At 43.5% G+C, this 20,568-nt stretch overlaps 2 protein-coding genes across 9 annotated transcripts in view; one reads left to right on the forward strand and one right to left on the reverse strand.

Annotated features, from left to right (window-relative positions):
* Positions 1-7,013, forward strand: part of NUMB (NUMB endocytic adaptor protein) — a 65,998-nt gene extending 58,985 nt beyond the window's left edge. For 4 of the 6 annotated variants that reach the window (XM_081881680.1, XM_081881683.1, XM_081881682.1 and 1 more), the window contains 3 exons: positions 141-290; positions 1,319-1,474; positions 5,020-7,013. In XM_081881680.1, coding sequence (XP_081737806.1) covers positions 141-290; positions 1,319-1,474; positions 5,020-5,729 — 1,016 coding nt within the window. In that variant the 3' untranslated portion in view covers positions 5,730-7,013. The remainder of the gene's footprint in view (positions 1-140; positions 291-1,318; positions 1,475-5,019) is intronic. The other 2 variants (XM_081881684.1, XM_081881685.1) reach the window with 1 other exon arrangement.
* Positions 7,014-10,708: 3,695 nt separating this feature from the next.
* The window catches only part of PAPLN (papilin, proteoglycan like sulfated glycoprotein), a 63,618-nt gene continuing 53,758 nt past the window's right edge, over positions 10,709-20,568 (reverse strand). For all 3 annotated transcript variants that reach the window (XM_081881325.1, XM_081881324.1, XM_081881323.1), the window contains 6 exons: positions 19,771-19,912; positions 18,452-18,589; positions 16,695-16,822; positions 13,999-14,107; positions 13,538-13,713; positions 10,709-12,015 (listed from right to left, as the gene is read on the reverse strand). In XM_081881325.1, the coding sequence (XP_081737451.1) occupies positions 11,867-12,015; positions 13,538-13,713; positions 13,999-14,107; positions 16,695-16,822; positions 18,452-18,589; positions 19,771-19,912 (842 nt within the window). In that variant the 3' untranslated portion in view covers positions 10,709-11,866. The remainder of the gene's footprint in view (positions 12,016-13,537; positions 13,714-13,998; positions 14,108-16,694; positions 16,823-18,451; positions 18,590-19,770; positions 19,913-20,568) is intronic.

Genomic DNA, 20,568 nt, shown 5'->3' on the forward strand with positions numbered 1-20,568 from the left:
CTAGATATTGCTAAATTAGGGCTGATCCAATATTGCATAGCCATAGAAATATCATGTGAGTGGGGGGGGGGAGGAGAGAAGAATGTGCCCTGTGCATTCAGTTGACTGCATTCCTGTGCAATTTTTATTCTTATTTTCAGTTCCTGAGGTTGAAGGAGAAGTGGATAGCATTAGTTCCCTGTGCTCCCAGATTACAAATGCATTTAGCGCACCGTCGGAGGACCCTTTCACCTCTGCCCCTATGACAAAACCAGTCACTGTAGTTGCACCACAGTCTCCTGCTTTTCAAGGTGTGTCCTCTCTTAAGTTTGGGTGCATTCATGGTGTTTGTTACATATGCAATGCTGCTTTCCTCCGCCGCCATTGCTTTAATGTCTCTAAGTGTCTTGCAGCTGCCTTGTTTGTCTCTGAAGTCATTATGCTTTGCTCATTTTATATGCTTTTCCTCAAAAGATGAGGACCCATCCAAAAGTATTCAACTAATTATATAAAATGGTTTCAAAGAGAAGATCACATTTTTAGCCTTGAAAACAATTGGTGTGTTGATTTAAATGAGGTGCAACTTCAAAGTTTTTTTTAAAACAATTCTTTTTATTAGTTTCTCAACTTCAAAGTTTTGATAGCTTTGCTCAAAGTAACTTAAGACTGGATCCTTGAGACCAATAATAATTCCAACGAATTTTGGTGAAAGACAAAATGTGATTAGAATTTCAGGTTGTGGAGTAGAAATTGATTTCATTAGCCAGAAGATCTTTACAGTTCCAAGTTGTTGCACACTTTCTCAGTTCAAACCACACCCTTAGTGCTCAGGAAGTAAGAATGTTGCTCATGGTCAAGCAAGTAATAATAAAAATAGTAATAAATGGGAGAGAAAGAGGAAGAAGTAAAAATGTGTGGAACGTGAAGTTCACGTCCTTTGGTTTTTCATGGACACTTTAAATTTAAGCATGTGGGTAGGATAGTAGAAGTCTGTAATTAATGGCTTTGAATTTGCAGTGCAGATGAAGTAGTTTAACTGTATTGATTATGTTATAAAAAACAAATTGGGTTACATTTGAGTATAAAATGTGGAAGTCATTTTATTTGCATTCTGCTTAGGAAAAATAGTTAAAAATTACTTGGTTGTCTTAACACCTGAGTCAACAGGAAATGTAATTTGCATCGTAGAAAATGTCAGTAGATTAACAGTGTGAAAGAGTGGCTGAGATGTTGATGTGTCTTGCATGTTGGCAGAAATCATACATTTATTTTTAACATCCCAGTCACCTGCATGCCTTGCATGAATTAACAGCATTGATGTTGTCTGCTCCCATTTTAGTTAATGGCACTGCCTCTGCCTTCAGTGTGCTTACTGCTAAACCAGCTCAAACTACTGTAGCACCCACAGCAATACCAGTTCGTGAAACCAATCCTTGGGCTCTTGCCCCTGCTGCTCCAGCTGCTGCTAAAACTAGAGCCGCAGCCACTCTTTCTGGTAAGACCGGGCACAGATCCTGTGGGTTGAAATATGTGGTGCTGGATTAGAGGGATCTTTCATCTAATGCATTGCTTGGGGATTTTTAATATCCAAAGCCATCTGGTTTGAGGCAAAGCAAAGGAATCCATTTATTTTATTTACAGCCTTTCTGTTTCACTCTTTGCTACAAAAAGCAATTCCAGAGAAGATAACAATAAGAGCAAGGCAGAGGAATTGCAATTTGAAGAGAGAAAAAAATCCAATCTGGCATTGCATTCCTGCAAAGGCCTAGGCAAATAGCCAAGTCTTTACCTGGTGCAGGAAGCTCAACTGTGTCTGCACCAGTCTTATCTTAGAAGGGAGGGAGTTCCAGATCTGGGGTGCCACCACCAGCAAGGCTCTCCCTTGCATCATCACCAGCCAGGGACAGTTGTAGGAATAATAATAGGTTTTCAAGGATGTTTGAGGTGCAGCTTTGTACTTTTACTTCAGTATCTAGGGAAACATTTAGATGGCTTGAGAGAGGATAAGAATTTACTGCAGGAGCAAGACTACTTTAGTAGCCAGGATACAACTGCCAACATTTGGAAATTCAAAGCTGGCACTGTAGCAGGGCACATGGGACTTGTCAACCTGGGAGGGTAGCCTATCTAGGAGAAGGAAAACTCTGATCCTAAACCTCCTCTGCCCTGTTGGATATCTTCGGGAGAATAAAAGACTAAGGTGTAAACCCTACACAAATCCAGAATGGAGTTCCTAAGATGGTTGGATGGCGCCTTGTATGCCTCCTTCCGGCAACTCCTGCAGCCAGGCTAGTGCCAAATTTATTGCTCTGCTTTCCTTTGGGCCATATCAGCAAGGTCAAGAGGGGGCAGCCCAGGACCTCCATCCACACTGACCATGCTTGTGCCCCGAAGAGGTCACTTTGGTGCTGCCCACACAGTGGTTTGACTTTACCCCTGAAGTGCAGCTCATAGTTACTCTAGCAAAGGATGAATCTACTGATTTGGGGGCAGCTGTACATGTAATGTACCAGACATGATCACTGTTTGCATACCAGTACTTCCCAAACATCCGTACAGTCTTGAATGCATGTATGCATGCATTTTAGCAAGGGTTGCCAGATACATTTACCCGGTGGCATAAAAATGCATGTATGTCGTACCTTGCTGCAGTGGAAAGCCACAGGTTGGTTGTCCCAGTTGTGTCTGGCTGGACCTCCACATTTCTGCTTACTATGAGCAAGTAGCCCAGACCTTTGGCACAGCATGATACCCACGTGCACAAAGATCCCTCCCTGAAGCTCTCCATGAATTGCGCAGAACTTATGGGAAGTGTCTTTTTCACACTGTACTTTGGTTGGCTAAAAACCTGTTGCTCAGTGCAGCATGAGATTCCTATTGCACAGATCAGTGTTGAAGCATTTTTGGAGCACGTAGAAGCAGCATAAGACTTGTGCTGCTCCTTCTCTAAACTACAGAGCAACATGTGACCTACCCAGAATCCTCTGGCATGTGTAGAGGACTTGGGCAAAGTGGAGAATCAGTGGTGAAGTCTAGCGATGGCTGACTACTGAGCCAAGCCAAATTTGTACACCCTTTTTTGGGTCAATAAATGTTCATATTTACTGCCTCCACTGTTGAAAGCAGTGTGCCTCTGAATAACAGTTTCTGGGAATAACACATGGGGAGAACACTGTTGCACTCAGAACCTGGTTGTAGGCTTTCCACAGGCATCTGGTTGGCCTCTGTGAGACTAGAGGGGTGTTTGGTCTGATCCAGCAGGACTGGATTTGAAGCAGAGACCTTTCAGAACCCTACAATGCTATCTGAGGTTCTGTAAGCCAGAAGGCAGGGGTAGAACCTCATGCTTTATGGAACCAAGCATACAAGTTTTACCACTGAGCTATAGCTTCTCATCTGATGGCACATGAGGCTACCACCTTTGCCAAAGATAAGTAGGCCTGGGTCTGGTCAGTGCCTGGATGGATAACAGCCCGGGAACCAGATTTACACTGCCTTGGACTCACTATGGAAGGAAGGCAGGATATAAATGTAACAAAATTAATGAAAATAAATAGTTGGAAGGAAAGACCCAGAAGCAGCTCCAAGGTGAAGCATCAAAATCTGCTTAAGTTGGGGATTGTTGGACAACAGTAATATGCCCTTTTAGATTTGAAGAGTAAAGAAACTCAATAGAGGAGGAGTCAGGGGTTTATCCTTTGCAGAGAAGAGGGTGGGAATAAGGCATGATCCAGAAAAGAAGTATTAAGTTGAAATAAGTTAAAAGAAACTGAAATGTTAAGTATTGAATATTACAGAGCAGTTAGACAGAGGTTAACAGACTGAATTGCGTAGAAAGCGTAAGCAAGGAGTATAAGTGAAGGAAGGGAAAGAACGAAAGCAACAAGCTGTCAGTAAGTACAGTTTCAAACTATCATGCCAGTTTTGCAATTGGTGAATTCCGAGTCATAGAGTTTATTTATTTAGCAGTCAGTACAGATATCCCATTGTCAGGCTTGTAATTGGAGATTGGGCCATTGCACATCATGTTTGGCAATCTCCCTGGTTCCAAAGTGGGGTGCATAAATTCCCCAGTGCCTGCTTGGAATGCCATGTACCATACCCTCCTTCCCTTGTTAGCATTTCATTTGGCCCAGGGCGGGTGGGGATCCTACAGTCTGCAGGCCAATTTTGGTCCTCTAGGTCCACAATGCCGTTTTGGGCAGGTCATATCCCACCCGTACCTGATAGCATGTGGGTAGAAGCAGGGCTTGACCAAAGCCATGTTATTGATCGCCCAAAGTACCTGACAACTAGCTGTGCAGAGCCAAGACCCAGCATTGAGCATCAATCATCTGAGTGATTATTCTGAGTCAAGCATATCAGAGAGCTGCCTGCAGTGCAGGTGCACCCAAACTCAGTGGTAAGCAGGTTCATTCCTTCTATTCGAGGAAGGGGTGATCCCAATTAGTGCTGGACTCAAGAGAGCAATTGGGTGCTCTCTGCAGCAGTTTCTCACACCTGTAATTTGACCGGTGGAAGGGGCAACCCACCTGTCAATTGTGATGTTATGTGACTGACAGGATAGCCCCCATCCACCTTTCAAAGTTGGCCTATTTCTAAGTTCTGGCTCCTGGAGCCAATAAAATAAATCACATCCCCTGGTCTGGGGGCTGGCAATCTGGTACATTCCTGTAGTCCAGTTACCACTTGCACTTTTCCTTTATTGAGCTTTAGAATGAGGAGTTATTCTACTGAAACTGAATGGGTGTAAATATTTTCTACTTTGAAAGTGGGACTGGATGTTGTAAAGTCTGTCTTTGGGCATAACTCCAGTATGAACAAGTGCAAGTTCACATTTGTCCAATTAATAAAACCTGCTATATTAGTTTTAGTGATCTCACTTCTGTTATGAAACTGACCAGCCTGATCCAGTTATGGTTGGAAACTGGAACTTCTTCAAGGTCTCTGTTAGATCCTTTATCAATCAGCAGCGATTAGAAACAGGATGGTGCGTATCCCTTGCTGAGATCTTACCCTAACTTCTGTTTTCCTTCATAGGTTCCGAGTGGAGTACCAACTCAGGAGCTGCCTCACCGAATCTATTCCAGGCGAACCACAGACGTACTCCCTCCGAGGCAGACCGCTGGTTGGAAGAGGTGTCCAAAACTGTCCGGTCCCAGCAGCCACAGCCGCAGCCACCTCCAGCTCCCCAGCCACTCCTCCAGCCTCCTGTGGCTTCTCAAGCGGCCCCAGCTTTTCCAGGCAGCACCTTCATTGCATCTCAGCCTGTGCCTGTCGGTGTGGTCCAGCCCATGCAACCAGCGTTTATCCCGGCTCAGCCATACGCTGTTGCAAACGGAATGCCCTATTCTGCCCCAAGCGTGCCGGTGGTTGGAATCACCCCTTCCCAGATGGTAGCAAACGTGTTTGGCACGGCGAGCCACACTCAAGGATCCCACTCTCACCAGTCGCCTAGTCTTATAAAGCAGCAGACATTCCCCCAGTACGAAACTAACAGTGCTACTGCCAGTCCTTTTTTCAAACCTCCTCCCCAGCAGCTCAACGGGTCGGCTGCTTTCAACGGTGTGGACACTGCCAAATGGCCCACAGAGGACAAGCATGTACTGCCGCCTGCAGCTGCCCAGCAGGTTGATCCGTTTGAAGCGCAATGGGCGGCGCTGGAAAGCAAATCGAAGCAGCGCACCAACCCGTCTCCGACTAACCCTTTCTCGAGCGAATTGCAGAAGACCTTTGAGATTGAACTTTAAGCAGTCCCGTGGCTTTGTGCTTAAGTCTGTATGTATGTGTGTTGGAATTGGATTGGGTGGAAGGGGGATACAAGGGGGCAGAGGGGACGAGTGAGCCGCATATGCACCATTGCTGGTGTCTCCATGGAATCAGTGAGAGGGAACAATTGGGGTGGGGTGGGGGGAGACGCTCCAAGCCCCAACCATGCAACTATTGGGAAATCTAGGAAATGTCCCTGGGCCGCTTGCGTTCCTGCTTGGGAGCTTCAATGGCAAAGGAAACCTCAAAAGGGCTGAAGAAGGGAAATGAGCCCTGAAGCCCTTTCCTCGCACAGAACTTCAGAAGACCTCATAAGATGAGAAGCAAATTAGTCGCCACTATCTTCAGGAGGTGTCTGTCTACCTTCCTGTGAGCGAGCCATTCCTCTGAGCGGGGGGAAAGAGGGAGGAGTAGCCAGGGGATACAGGCTCAGCTGGGGAATGGGAAGAAGTGAGAGCTGCTTGGCATATGCCGTCTGTGGAAAAGGATGAGCTTCCATTTTGAGTAACACAATAATTATTATATATAAAATAAAGCCAAAATCTTTATTTTTATGCATTTTAGATTATTTTAAATAGTTCTAGGTAATAAAAGCGGAATGAGTTGTAAGTAATCTTGCCAAAGGTATAAAAGGGGGTTGGATGTAAAATTGTACATAAGATTGATTTATCACTGATTCTTACGGTCAGTAATATGAGAGTAGAATGGGGAGCAGAGTTATTAGCTTGTTCTTGTCCTATCATTGTAAGTAGCATATTGCAACAACAATCATGAATCATGACCAATTCAAAAAAAAAAAATCACAGTAGAGTAGTATTAAGAGCAGTATTGTCTTGGTTTAAAAACAATGGGTAAATTCTATCTTTTTAAAAAAAGAATTCAAACTAGATCATATTGGAGTACATATAGGTTTTTTCATATACTGCTGCAGTTTCCTTGTCTTGAATCTGTTTTAACACTACTGTGGTAAGTTGACTGTAATCATATCTACAATCAGGTCTACTTAGGAACCCATTTTATGTGCATTGAATAGAGTTTAGATTTTATTTTTTATTTTTTTAAAAAAAGCTTTCCCCCACTGTTCTGTGTGAAAGCTTGTGGCTAGACTGCAGCTATTCCATGTTCTTCCTTCAGCAAATCATGAAAATCCATCTCATTTTTAATTTTACTCATAAAACTTGGCCTTACAAGCAAACGTAAGTTATATATTTGTACTGATTTATAATCTGCTTTAACAGAAATAAATGTTGGTAGTAGATAATGTGGCTTTTTGAGCAGGTTTCCTTGTCCTTTTCCTGCAGTGTCTGTACTTCCTTGAATTTGAATTCATCTGGCGCATTCCTGGTGTAGCAGGCTGCCACTGCCATTCGCATTTCCATATGAAATTGATTACTTGAAAACTAGAACTTAGACTTTTGAACACTTGGTTTGCTCTTGCTTCATTTGGAGTTCTTGAATGTTGCGAGCAGAGTCACTAGGTTTCTGTGTGTTGCATTTGAGGAATATGGTTCTTTATGTACCTGCTTCTGATCTCAAAACTATATGGCAATCTCTTTTTTGTTTAGTGGTTGTTACCGCACTCTACTCAGAGGTAACCCTGGAGAGCATTCTGTGCTTCCTATGCAGCTTTATCATTCATATTCCTGTCATTCCAGAACTGATCCCTTTGCAGGGATAGAGCTGTTTGTTGCTGCAGCATGAAAATGATTTGGCATGGTCTGTGATAACTGGCATCATCCATACTTCAGGACTCTGCCTGACTACACAATTGTCACTGGAAAACAGTTGATGATTAGGCTATTTTGACTTTCCCAAGATTCAGTAAAAAAGTAAGAAAAAGCATGAGTCCCTATACTAAAATATAATTGCATCAAATGTAAATACATGCTTGGTTATGAGAATTTGGAACAGACCCTATTGCTCCTATGTACAAATCCATCCCACCTCTTTCTCTTATTCTAGTCATGAGTTCTGAAAGTATAAACACACTCTTAACAAAGCTGCCACCAACTACACAATCTGTTGTTAACCATAGAACTTTTGCACAAAGCCTCAAGTAATTAGGCAAGGATTTCCATAAGGTGCTTTTGCACAGTAAATAGGCAGTTGCTAACTGTACATGAATTTGGACGCAACTCCTCAGCATTTTAGGAGCACATTCCAAAAAGCGATTCCCTCAGCTATATATGCTACCCAGCTGTTAAAATCAAACGTTGGCATACTCCTTCAGCATTTTAAAAAATCATAGCAAAACTACACGTTCTGCCATTTCAGGAACCTGTGTCGTCATTTTATAAAGCATTAATGCAGAGCTGACTCCATTTCCCTGCTGTGAGAAGCCAGACCTGGAATGCCCCCCTATGTTTTTAAAGCTGCAAATACAGGGTGCCTGTGCATCTGTATCAAGATTACCATCCATTGTGGTGCAGATGGAGCATTGCGCTTCTAAATCCCAGATTGTGTCTTTCCTGAGAATTGTATTTTCATTGTTTCAGATCTATAAAATTCCTGTGAATTGCAAAGGATTCTTTTTTGAATTTTAGATGGGATAAATATATAATTCCTTGCCTGGCTTTTATATGGTAAATCTTTTGAGTGTGCCTTCCCTCTTCCACAGGAAACAAATTCTGAATACAAACCATTTCAAGGAAATCTAAACTATCATATCCTTGCTGCATTGAAAATATGCAAGCACTGAGTTTGCTTGCACCTTTGTTTTTCAGCTGGAAAAAACAACAACTTGTGACATAATTGTTCCCATAGCACTCAGCTGTTCAGTGGCAGACAATATGCATTGATCATATAGTTTCTGTCATCTAAACATTGCCTGTGTTGTAGATGCTGCTTTTTTAGAGGAGCAATAGATCCATGTTCTTAACAGTCTTAAGTGAAGCTGTTCCCATTGGGTAGCCAGATGATGTTGAGAACAAAGGCTGACTTATGAACACTAATCTCTGGGATAAAATGCCAGTGCATTTTTCTTTCACTCTTCTACAGTGGCCGATTTTTAACTGTTCATAGCCCTGAAGCTCACAACAGTTTGGCTCTTTTATATCAGCCTTTAGCTATTTGAAAACTGAAAAATAGTGCGACCTGAAAAAATGCAAGTTGCAGTGTGGAGCACTCCTGCCCGGTACAGGCTTCAATTGTAAACCTATTTACCTGGGAGTAAGAACTCAATGGGATATGCTTCTTAGAGATGTAAAGGATTGTGCTGTCAGGTATGTTGCACTCTAGGTTACTCAAGTCTAGTATTCATTCTCTTGCACATGCCCACACATTCTGCTCTATTAGCATTCCATGATTGCAGAATATGTTCTTTTTCATAGTTCCCCTGAACAAGTTCCACCTCTTTTGCATGGGTGGTAGGTAGCAGTTTGGCTACACAAATGCACTTGCAGAATTGTGATTGCTAATAATATGTTAGTGTGTATGGTGGTGGTGATCCCAATTGGTGCATCCTTTCATGGATGCTGCTCATTCCAATATTTCTGAAATTAGATATCTGGGTGTTTTGGAAAGAGAAGCTACCCATATAGTTAATCTATCCCCAAGCCTAGTATGGTGTCAGTTGTCACACTAAATGCTTGTTGTATTCAAATGCTGTTGTATTAAGAAAACCTATTAGTAGATCTGGGAGCTGCTTCATTAGTTTTCCTGCGAAACTGTTCCATAGAGTGACATATTGGAGTTATGGTTTGTGGCTAGACTTGGGTTTTCCTATAAACTTGGAAGAGTCTATTGACCCTTTTATGTGTGGGTAGTTTTGTGCATAATTCTTTCCATCCTAGGGTCTTGAAAGAGCATAGTTCTGGTGCTTGGCTGTGTGGGATCTCCATGCAAGCAGGCTTTAAGGCAGATGTTACTGCAGTTGGTCATAATACAGGGATCCTGGAACTGTGATTTACTGTGTACATTCATGTGCTTTGCAAATGGGAAAATGCAGGCCATTTCAAGAGCAAGTGGTGGTGGTGCATTAAAACGTTTCTTCCATGAAAGCATTGGATGACAGAAAGTTGACATTTTATCAGCCAAGATGCTGTTATGCTTTAGACTATAGAAGATAGAATGTGAAAGTTGTTCGTGCTGAGTGTCCCTATAAACTGTGATACAGTTTGCATGTGGATAACTCATCAGTGGAAAACTTTACTGCAGGCTGCCCCCCAGGGTCACCCTGAACAAGGAGGGATATGACAGCTGCATAAACCCAACAAGGCTGCCTTTTTCTCCTTTTAAGTTCAGTACAGCTTTAGCAGAGCGCAGGAGCAGTCTTAAGGTAGAAGCCATTCATGTAGCCTGCCATAGCCTAGAATAGTGGTTCCCAAATTGTGCTCTGCAGACCACTGGTGGTCCACAAGCTTCATTTAGGTGGCCTGCAGTGTGTCTGTGGTTTAAGAGGAGAGGCGGCACATCTACCACAGTAAATATACTGGTTTTTCATTGCGTTCTTTATATTTTATTTTATATTGCATTTTATTGTATGACAGAAGTCAATTTATAATACAATAAAATACAATAAGCAGGAAATAAAATTAAAAAAATCAATATACAATGAGAAATCATACCGCATCTAGCTTGGTGTAATGCAATTGCTACAGCAGGCAGAAAAATCATAAAATGAGCCATCAAGAAACTAAGTGGTTCTTGGACGTGGAGAGTTTGGGAACCATAGGCCTTGAATTTATTCCAGGACTGTTGCACTGTAGGCCACTGTGCTTGTTTGCAGACTACTGAAATGACACAAAATCAGACTAACGAAAAGGTAGCAAGGACTACTGGGTGGTAAATCATGGCTTTACCTTATAAGTACATCTGTTGGTAGTGGGTTGAACTGCATGTCAATGTACAAAAGTATACATGTGCTTCCTGTTAAAGGCTTTGGAAAGGAAATTTCATTAAAGTTCAACTTGTAGGCATAATTTTTCCTCTGATTAAGAACTATGATGCTTCTTCCCATTCCTTCTACATGACATGTAGACTTTTTACTTTTGGGTTCTCACAACAACTAAGTGACTTGCCCAGATTACTGGGATACGGAACATACAGGGTTTTTCCCCCCTTCTGCCTGTGGTTTGGGATCCCATCCTTGTTTACATAATTTGTTTATACTGCAGTAGCAATTTCTAGAGATCAATAAAGTTGACTGCTTTGTGGCCTGGACGTAAAAGCTTCCCTTACCCAACATGACCTTTCTTGGCATCAATGGTTATCCTTAGATGTTACACATTCACATTGTGATCTGAGAGTAATTTTTCTGAGAAGAAACAGAGCCCTGGCTAGCTACACATAGGAGATACCCCATATACTCTGGCATTGATATGCATGAAGAATCCCAGAACTTCACAACAGACTTTGTTCTGCGGGAGACTTGGAGTACAACCCTGTGCATATTTACTTGGAATTAAGGCCCCCCCCCCGTGTTCAGAGGGGCTTATTACCAGGAAAAGGGCTACAGAATTGCAACCTTATTTTCTCAGGATTATCAGAAGTGCAAGACCCAATCCAAATTCCTATAGTTCAGTTCAGCAACTCCCTTGCAGCTCTAATACTAAGCATTGTTTGCATGCTGCCAAGGCCTCTTCATTACAGCTGTCTGTATCTGTAGTGAAGCAAATCCACTTGGTCCAATTGCGACTCTTGAAAGTTGGAAAGGGTTGAGTGATTTTAGTAGGACACTTGTGATACCATAAGGGAAAGACTGACAGTCAACCTGCCAACTTTCCACAGACATGTGAGCTCAGTGGCTTTATTTTTGTGTTTTAGTCTACTTTAAAGGTGAGTGCTGCTTGTTATCATTAATCAGCCTGAAGGAACCTTTCTTCCTTGCTTTTTGACTCTTGTCCATATTGCTTGTTAAACTATGTTAGAAAAACAGTCCCTTGTTATTTCCTTGAATGGGTAGGTCAGCCAGCTGTTAGACAATCAGTGTTTGTGTTGCAAAACACCACAGAAAGCTTAAGAAAGGTAGAAATTTGGCTACTGCTACCTATTCTCTCCACTTCCCAGTGTGTGCCAGTGTGTGCTTGAGTAAACAAATATGGGATTTCTCAAGCAATCAGGACTGTAGATCATAAACTTCCTTCTTCTGGAGCAGGACCACATTAGGGGAAAACGAGGTTCAGCCCTGGTGGTGAGAACAGCTGGCACAGCAGAAGCTAGAGTAATACTCATTATTGCAGAGTTGAGCCTGTATAATCAGGTCACAGTTGGCAAGGTGTGGTTGGTCAACACATTCCCTGCTTGGGTCCAAAGGGAGGCGTGCAGGTACTGCAGGAGAAGGAAGAGAGAAGAGGACTTGAACACAGTTTGTTTCATGCAGTCATCTAAGACTACAGAAGAATTTACTTCCTGCACTATAGGCTAGAGTATATTCTGTGTTCTGCACCTTGAACAAATGTGATAAGAATCCATAGCTTAGGAGATATTCAAAGGCAGAAATGAGCAATAAGCTCTGTTTGATCTCCCATGTTCTTAGCAGTTGCCATTTTTAGTAAGAAACTATCCCCCAAGCCAGAGATTTCCAAACTTTTTATGTTGGTGACACACTTTTTAGGCATGCATCATTTTGCGACACAGTAATTCAGTTTTACTATCAAACCGGAGTTTAAACTAATCCCTTTCCAGCCCCGGGAAGAGCACAGGGAGTGTTTGTGTGACACCTACACACTGCAGCCGACACACTAATGTGTCCTGACACACAGTTTGGAAAGCTGTGGTATGTGCGCGGTTCAGTCTGAGAATCACCAAGCAGTTGTTACCTACTATAAGGGCAGGTTGAAATTAGTTCAGCCCTTAGCTTTTAATAACTGAAACTGAATGAACTTGACCTTGTATTTTTTTCCTCCTCCACTTCTATACAAGCAACATTTTGTTTCATTTTCAAAATAAGGTTTGGCAATTTTAGTGGTATATGGTGGTAATCAACTAAGTTTTACTCAAGCCCATTGCACTATCTAAAATGTAAGTTGAATACCACCCCTGTAGCACTAAAATTGCTGAACCTAAGGAGATGGTTCCAGTTGCTACTCCCAACACCCCCTCTGGAGCCAAGTTTAGGGGTGCACCGGGGGGGGGGGGTGGAGAGAGAAGGCCATTGAGCTACTGGAAGCCTTTGTGCAGGGTTTCCACTGAGGGGAAACTATGGGCATGATTCAACAAATGAGTCCCATTTAACACAGTGGTTTGGGGCAGGTCTATAGTTTGCCACGTACAAGCTCATTTGTTAATGTACAAACAACATTTTTCTCCAGCTACTAAACATGTTTGACCCAAACCCCAAGAAATATAGTTTTACTTTAGTTCCTAATTTATAAGGAAGTAGAACAAGGTATTCATTACCTACTGGTCCTATATCCCCCTCCAATGGGAATGCAGCATAATTCACTTCCTACTGGTGCAGTTGTGTGCATTGTGAATGCTCATGCTGGCCTAAGGTCAAAAGCTTCAGGGCATTAAAGATAACAGTGTTATCTCTTACTTTGGCGTCCTAGCAAGTGGTATGGCACAGGGCTACTTGCTACTGAACATGAAAATTCGGTTTCAGCCATACTGAAGCATAAAGATAGTGGTAAAACCAATCAGGGCAGTTGTGTTTAAAGGAGAAAATTAAACAGGACAGGCATCTGAAATGTAAATTAAGAACCCCACAAGTCTGCTCCAAGGGGAACCCGATCCTACTGGGAGATGCATTTACCTGAGGCCTAAGAGAGGCTAGCATATGCTCATAGTGTTCAGAATGGAACTCTACAATTGTGGAGGCTTAGCTGGAAAGACTGTAGAGCATACATACCTTCTGGCCTCTTCCGGATAAGTTTCAGCTCTGTACTAGCACTGACAGAATTACTGCCACTGTAGGCATTGCAGGTGTAGGACCCCTCATCACCCGTCTGCACATTATATATGAATAGGCTTCCTTCCTGGGACGTCTGGACATGATGGCCATCGGCTCTCACTGGCACTCCATTCCTGAGCAGAAAGAAATGCCTTCGTTTTGCACTTTGAAAGAGGGGCCTCTCACTTACTGCAGACCCCAGTGGAAGGAAACACAGGCAGAGACACAAGTGTTTTAACAAGCCTACATGAACAGAGACCACATTCTCAACAGCTGAGTTGGGATTGAAGACTAAAGTAAACCTGGATTGACCATTGCTGTGGTAATGCAAGTTTTTGCTTGCCAATTCATGTCTCACTGGAATTGAAGGGGAAAGGAAGGGAAGGTAAATTCTGCAGCTCAGTTTTTCCTTTTTTTACCTTGACCATCTTATGTTCACATTGTTGCCTGTCACAACACATTGAAGCTGAGCAGTCTCCCCCTCTGACACAGAGAGGCTGGGCAGCAGGCCAGTGATTCTCAGCTCCCCTGAGGAGGAAAAGGGTATTGTCAATCCCAGGAAGAGTCCACGCAGGGGGCCAAGCCAATTCCTTCAGGAACGGTGCTGTGAATGCCGAGCTCTGAATACCCAGCGCTGACTAACTACCCAAAGCTCTGTTGCTTGCATGAACTTGGCCTCTCGAGCTGGACACTAGCCTACTGTAAAGTGTGGGAAAGGAATCTCAGCGCCATTTTCCACAACAGGATCCTTTGTCCAGAAACCTTATGATGTAACCATCAACCTATAGTTAAAATGCCTCTTTCTTCAAGGCTCTTCTTTAGCAGCAAAAATATGAACTCTGGTCTTAGCAACAACAAAAAGCAACAACTTTGTTCAGTCACAGGAGTTACTTGTTCCCAGAGTTCCATAGAGTTGAAGATTTAAACTAGTTTGAAAGTTGAAACTGCCAAAACTGCCCTAGTCTCCACCCCACAAAAAAAACCTTATGAATTTTGTGTGGTCTTCTAGCCTCCCATCTAATTTGAGAGACCTTAACTCATTAAACCAGGAGGGCTGCTTTTGCGCTGTAGTCAAACTGGCTTATGTAGAGTCAGACCACAGGTCTACCTAGCTCACTCTTGTCTACACCAGGAGCTGCTAACCTCCTTTTGGACCATGGGCACATTCAAAATATACTGTGGGCACCATCCCCTCTGGTTGCTTTTCTTCTTCACCCCACCCCAGCAGTCAGCGTCCCCTCCCTTCACAGATGAACAAAAATAAAAGGCGCTCTCTTGCTCTTGGAGTTACGGGTAAAGTAGAATGGATGGAATGTGTATGATTGTACAGTGGTACCTTGGTTTACAACCATAATCCGTTCCAGAGGTCCGGTTGTAAACCAAAACAGGTTGTAACCCAAGGCACGCTTTCGCCAATGGGGCCTCCAAAAATGGGTTGTAATAAAAAAAATGGGTTGTAATCCAAAAAAGGGACCCACACTTCCAGTTTTGACGTGGTTGTAATCCAAAACGGTTGCAAACCAAGGTACCACTGTACATGGGATCCCCTCAAAATACATCCAATTACAGGTTACCCCTGTAAGCTTTATAGTAAACATTGCACATCTGGTGATTTCCATTACTACAAAAACATTGATCCAAGGCATGGATCCTCTTGGTTTTTACACAGTGTGACAAGAGAACCATTACATCTGTGTACACATGTGCCTAATGATTTGGTTGTGGTTTTGAGAGGATCTCTTACAAAAACTATGAGGCTCTATGTTTTTGTACCATGGCCTTACTGGAAAGTCAATGGAGGTAGATATGATCTGTGACCTGATGGTGGGAAATAATGCAAATTGGAGAGGATCTGTTTTGCTGGATTCAACTTGAGTGTTTGTGCATGTGTCTGTCTGTCTCCACCCTATTTTGTCCCCCCAGCTGCTCTGATTTCCTCCTCCTGGATTGCTCCCTTTTCTTTCCTATCTTCTTGGTCACTCTGTCTTCTGTTCAGCTACTCAGGTGCTGATACAGTTCCTTGAAAAGGCTGTGGAATTGAAAGAGGAAGTGGGAAAGAACATTGCTCTTTCAACTTCCTTTTTCAGCTCTATGCCATTTCCAATGGTGGCAGTGGAAGAGAAAGGTAATCCCCTTCACCATCTCAATATGAAAGGGTTAGTGAGCAGGGGAAATGCTCAGAGGCTTTGTGGGCACCAGGGGAAGTCTTGAAGAGGGCCACATTGGTGACCTCGGGTCTACACTAACCAGCAGCAGCTCTCCAGGGTTTCTGATGGAAATCTGTTCCAGCCTTAGATGCAGGGACAGAGCCTGGGACCTTTTTACATGCAAAAGCATGAGCTCTAACTTGGTGCTACTAATGATGAAGCTAAATTTGGGCACCTCCAGTGTGTCAGTATTGTGTGGGAGTGATTCAGTTGCACGCCAGAACTTTAGCTTTGTGCACTTAAAGTGGTTTAAAGAGCTCCGTTGCCCTAGCAAAACAATTTTTATTTTAAAAAAGTGTATCAAACCTTTTGCAGCTTGGAAAGTGATGGGGAAAGGCCTTGAAAAGTGTGATACGAATGAATTACTGATGGGAATGTGTGTGCAGCACCCCACAAGCAAAACAGAATGAATGTTTATTGTCATATAACCGCCCTGCAAACAAATTGGAACAAATGGTCCATGAAGGCTGGATATAATCAAACCTTATTTGTGCAAGCAAATCAGGATGAATGCTCATCTGGAGGGGCCCACATGGCCTCATCATCATTAGCACCAAGTACTAATAAACATGTTGCTGGCTGCTTGAAACAGAACTGTCTGAGGCTGCTTTGTGTGAGTGGCTCAGTTTGGGGTTGGTTTTTTAAAAACACATCACTGCAACTCCCTCTCATTTTCAAACTATTTCAGATAACCTAAATACGAAGGAACCCATTGTTTGAAACACACAAATATCTCCCACTCCAGATTGGTTGTAGGTGCGTATTGGCTCTCAGCATTGTTCATTGGCCTGATGCTTGGTTTAACAGCAGCGGCACAAATTGAGCATTTCCATTTACCTCCTGTGCAAGTTCACCCTAGTCCCCCCTAAATATCAAAGCAAGTTCTATCTTCCTTCGCTTTTTAGTACCTCTAGGTATGATCTGGACTCTTCGCTGATCCTGATCCCGGCCATTGGAAGCAATGCAGGTAAAGAAGCCAGCATCTTCAGAGGCAAGGCGACTGATGACTAAGGCACCGTCAGACTGCTGTCTGTGCCTGGAAAGCAAGAGAAGAATAGTGACTATGAGTCTTAATGAGAAGGAATTTATTTGCATTGCTCAAAGCATAGTCTGAATGCAGGTACCCTTACTGTGCCTCCACATCTCTCTCTCAAAACTTGTTTACGACCTCTGAGGATCAGCTGTCAAGCCTGTCTGACTGCTGCAAAGTGAACAACAACCAAAGAGCAGTAGTCTCTCTTCAAGCTCATCCTTTTGAATTCAAGCTTGTACAGTGCAGGTGGGCTTCACCCCTTTTATCTGTAAAACCAGGAACCAGGCAGAGGGTCTTCTCAGTAGTGGCACCCTCCCTGTGGAATGCCCTCCCTTTAGCCAGATGTCAAGGAGATAAAGAATTACATCTGAAGGCCGCCCTCTATTGGGAAGTTTTTAATGTTTTTAATGTTTGCTGTTTTACTATGTTTTTATGTGTGCTGTAAGCCGCACAGGGTGGCTGGGGAAACCCAGCCAGTTGGGCGGGGTACAAATAATAAAATTATTATTATTAAAATAACAATTACTTTTGCTGTCAACTACTATGTAATGACTTTGAAGAATTTTAAGTCCTTGGTTGTCACAAGAACCAATTTTGGTTAAGTGGTCACAACAGTTTTGTCATATTATTTCAGTGAATTTGGCAATGAACTGGATGAACCTGAATAAGGACTGAGTAAGTCACTAAATGTGGGGTAAGCAGAGCAGGTATGTACCATGTAAGGGCAGCCTTCTTGATGGAGGTGACCTCTACTTCCCCAACCTCCACCACAAGGCTATGCAAGGACCATCTTGCCCTGAAGGGAGGGGAATTCCCTGCCATCTAGTTCCCAGAGTTACAGCTGAGGTGGCCTCCCCCCAACCAGGAGCGAATGAAGGCATTGTGACACCTGGGGTGGGGCATCACTACGTAGGGTGCATGTGCAGTGGTGCTACACGCGACGCATGCGCTGTACATAGCGATGCCATACATGCACTGTACATAGCAGTTTGCCACCGCCCAGTGCCGTACGGACGGTGCCGGGATACTCTGCTCGCAGCTGCAGCCATGAAGGGAGGATCCTCTACATGTGGCTGCAGCCGCAAGCAGAGTGCCTTCTTGTCACCTCCCCAGACATGGCACCCAGGGAGCACCGCCCACCATTGGAACACCACTGCCCCCAACACTGCCACCAGGCTACCTAAGGACCCACCTTGCCCTCAGGACAGGAGAGAACTAGCTTTCAGAAATTTTGAAAGGAGTCACAGGCTGAAGGGAAAATAGTAGGTAGCTACAAAATGGGAGTTGTAATTAAGACTTTGGGTGGGGAAACAGAAAGAGAAGGGGGTTGCTCAGATAATGTTTTGCTAAAATGAAAAATGAGGATGGAGAATGACCTGGGGAGTTGGCATCAAGAGAAATGGGGTCTGGCCTCAGATGAATGCGAAAAGCTATATTGTCACAAAGAGTGCCTACAATAGTGAAAATGTACGTTAGCAGAGGATGTGCCTTTAAAAACAGTAAAAATTGTAACAAATGCTTGTCCCTAATTAACCTAACAACGTAGCCCTGTTGGTCAGAGTGGTTTGAGCTGTGTACCCCGGCACTGAAAGAAGAAGATGGGAAAGTAGAAACACATTAGTTGTAGCTTACCTTGGAGAGGAGATGGGCTCTCCGTCTTTCTGCCACTCAATGGTTACAGAAGGCAAAGCCTCTACACGGCAAGGCAATCTGACTCGCTCCCCGATATTGGCATCAACAACTGAGGGTTCATTCTTATACATTTTTAACCTGGAAAACAAATTTACAAGTGTTCTAGCTCTGTATTTTGAATCTGTGTAATGTAATCAGAACCTTTCTCTTGACTTTTCCTGTGAACAGCACCTATGCGCGCGCACACACACACACACACACACACACTTAGTATGCAGCGGCTCCTCATCTTGATTTGAGCATGAATGGATTGCTGCAGAGGCTGCACTTAAGACAGAAGCTGCAAACCAACTAGGCGAGTGCTTTACAAAATGCAGGCTTGTATAAACACATCTTCCTTAAGTACTCTCTTGGCTGCAAGCCTAGAGAAATGCCTTTAGCCACAAGAATCCACAGTAACAGAATGTTCTTTTCAGTGCCATCCCTGTAGCCCCAGCCTGCCTGGTTCTGTATCTTGATTTCTACAAAGGGCTGGAGGAATTTCAGTGGAATATTACTGTTTCACCATGTAGCTATTTGAGGATCTTCACTAGCCACTCCTATCACTCCAAAGATAAAGAACCCCAATGCTTACCAGAAAAGTACCAAGAGGTCAACTTATTCTCATTCCCCTCCCATGCTAGACACTCCCAACTGCTTGAACTATCAGCCAGCTAGAGAGAGAAAGTGGGAACTGCATGAGTTAGGAGGGCAGTTTTATTTTGGTAAACTGCTTTGAGAAAGCAATGTGTCCTGAAGGAGCAGGTTAGAAATTCATCAAATAAATAATAGCCTGCCGAGAACCACTCCTTTTGTTCTGGGAGGTGCAGACAGCAGCAACTGGCAAGAACTGCCACCATCCACCCATATGACTCAGGATGGACTGACTGCAACTACGACTACGGCCATTACGGAAACAGTGGACTAAGGCCTCTTCAACCACCACCACAACTGACAGGAGACTGGGACTGGCATAAGTTTTGGGCCAAGTCTTGCTTGTGGGGAAAGAGCAGGAGGCCTACTGGACCTGTTCCAGATTCTGGAATGTTAACACTTGTAAAAAAATTATGGGATGGACTTCTAAACATGATGGCAACAAGCTGTCCCCCCCCCCAAGGAGGCTGCTGTGAATATTCCTGAGATGAGTTGCAATATAGCTGTGATTTCATACCCTGAAGCTTCTCAAAATAGTTCTCTTGCCTGCCCACAGTGTTTAAGGGCCACAGCCTGGTTTGACACACTGTGGAGAACAGAGGTATAATATTTCCTGTTAGCTTTACCTGTATGTTGTCTGAGGAAGGTTGACAGGAGAGTCATGTGACTGCCCAGTACTAAGTCCTGAAACAAATGCTCTGTGCTGGTGATTTTGACCATGGATCAGCTGATTCCCCGCTCTCTGTGAAACATCAGATCCAGGGATTTCTAGGGAGAGAGAATTCTGAATAAGATTGCCCTGTGCCATAAGATTGCACAAAAAAATCAGCAGCTGACTTCACATATCAGAACCAACTATGTATCTGCTCACTTCCTTTAAAACAGCCATGGGAAACCTGTTGTTTACCTGTTTGTTTCTCACCCCAGTGCTAATTGTAAAAGTATGCTTTCCCCTGCCAGCAGGAACAGTTTATGAGGGGAGCCCACTATAAAATGGTAACCTAATCCGGAGTATGTGTATTGCTCGCAATCCCTAGCAGACAATCTTGCCTGGAGTGAAATGCCCTTCATGCAAGGTCCAGTAACTCAGCATGCTATGTGCAAAACACTACCCAACTGGGCCCTTGAATGTACAAAGACAACCCCCCCATTTATGAGGCCAGAGTTTAAATGTGCCCTGGCTCAGGCAACAGCCCGATTCCTACTAGAAATTGAAAAGTGTAGCTCCTCCCAACATGGCTAAATTAGAGGTGGATGGGAAGGAAAATCAGAGACCTTGCTTACAAAATACATTGCAAAATTATGATAGAGCAGAACTCCCTCAAAGACCTACCACCACAGAGAAGACAGGGCTAGAATAGAAAAGATGTTGCTCATTCAATCAACAGAACATCGAGAGATGCTAGTGAAGTTGAAGATGGATG

This window comes from Podarcis erhardii (genome assembly GCF_964252035.2).
Source record: "Podarcis erhardii genome assembly, chromosome: 1".
Classification (NCBI taxonomy): Eukaryota; Metazoa; Chordata; class Lepidosauria; order Squamata; family Lacertidae; genus Podarcis; species Podarcis erhardii.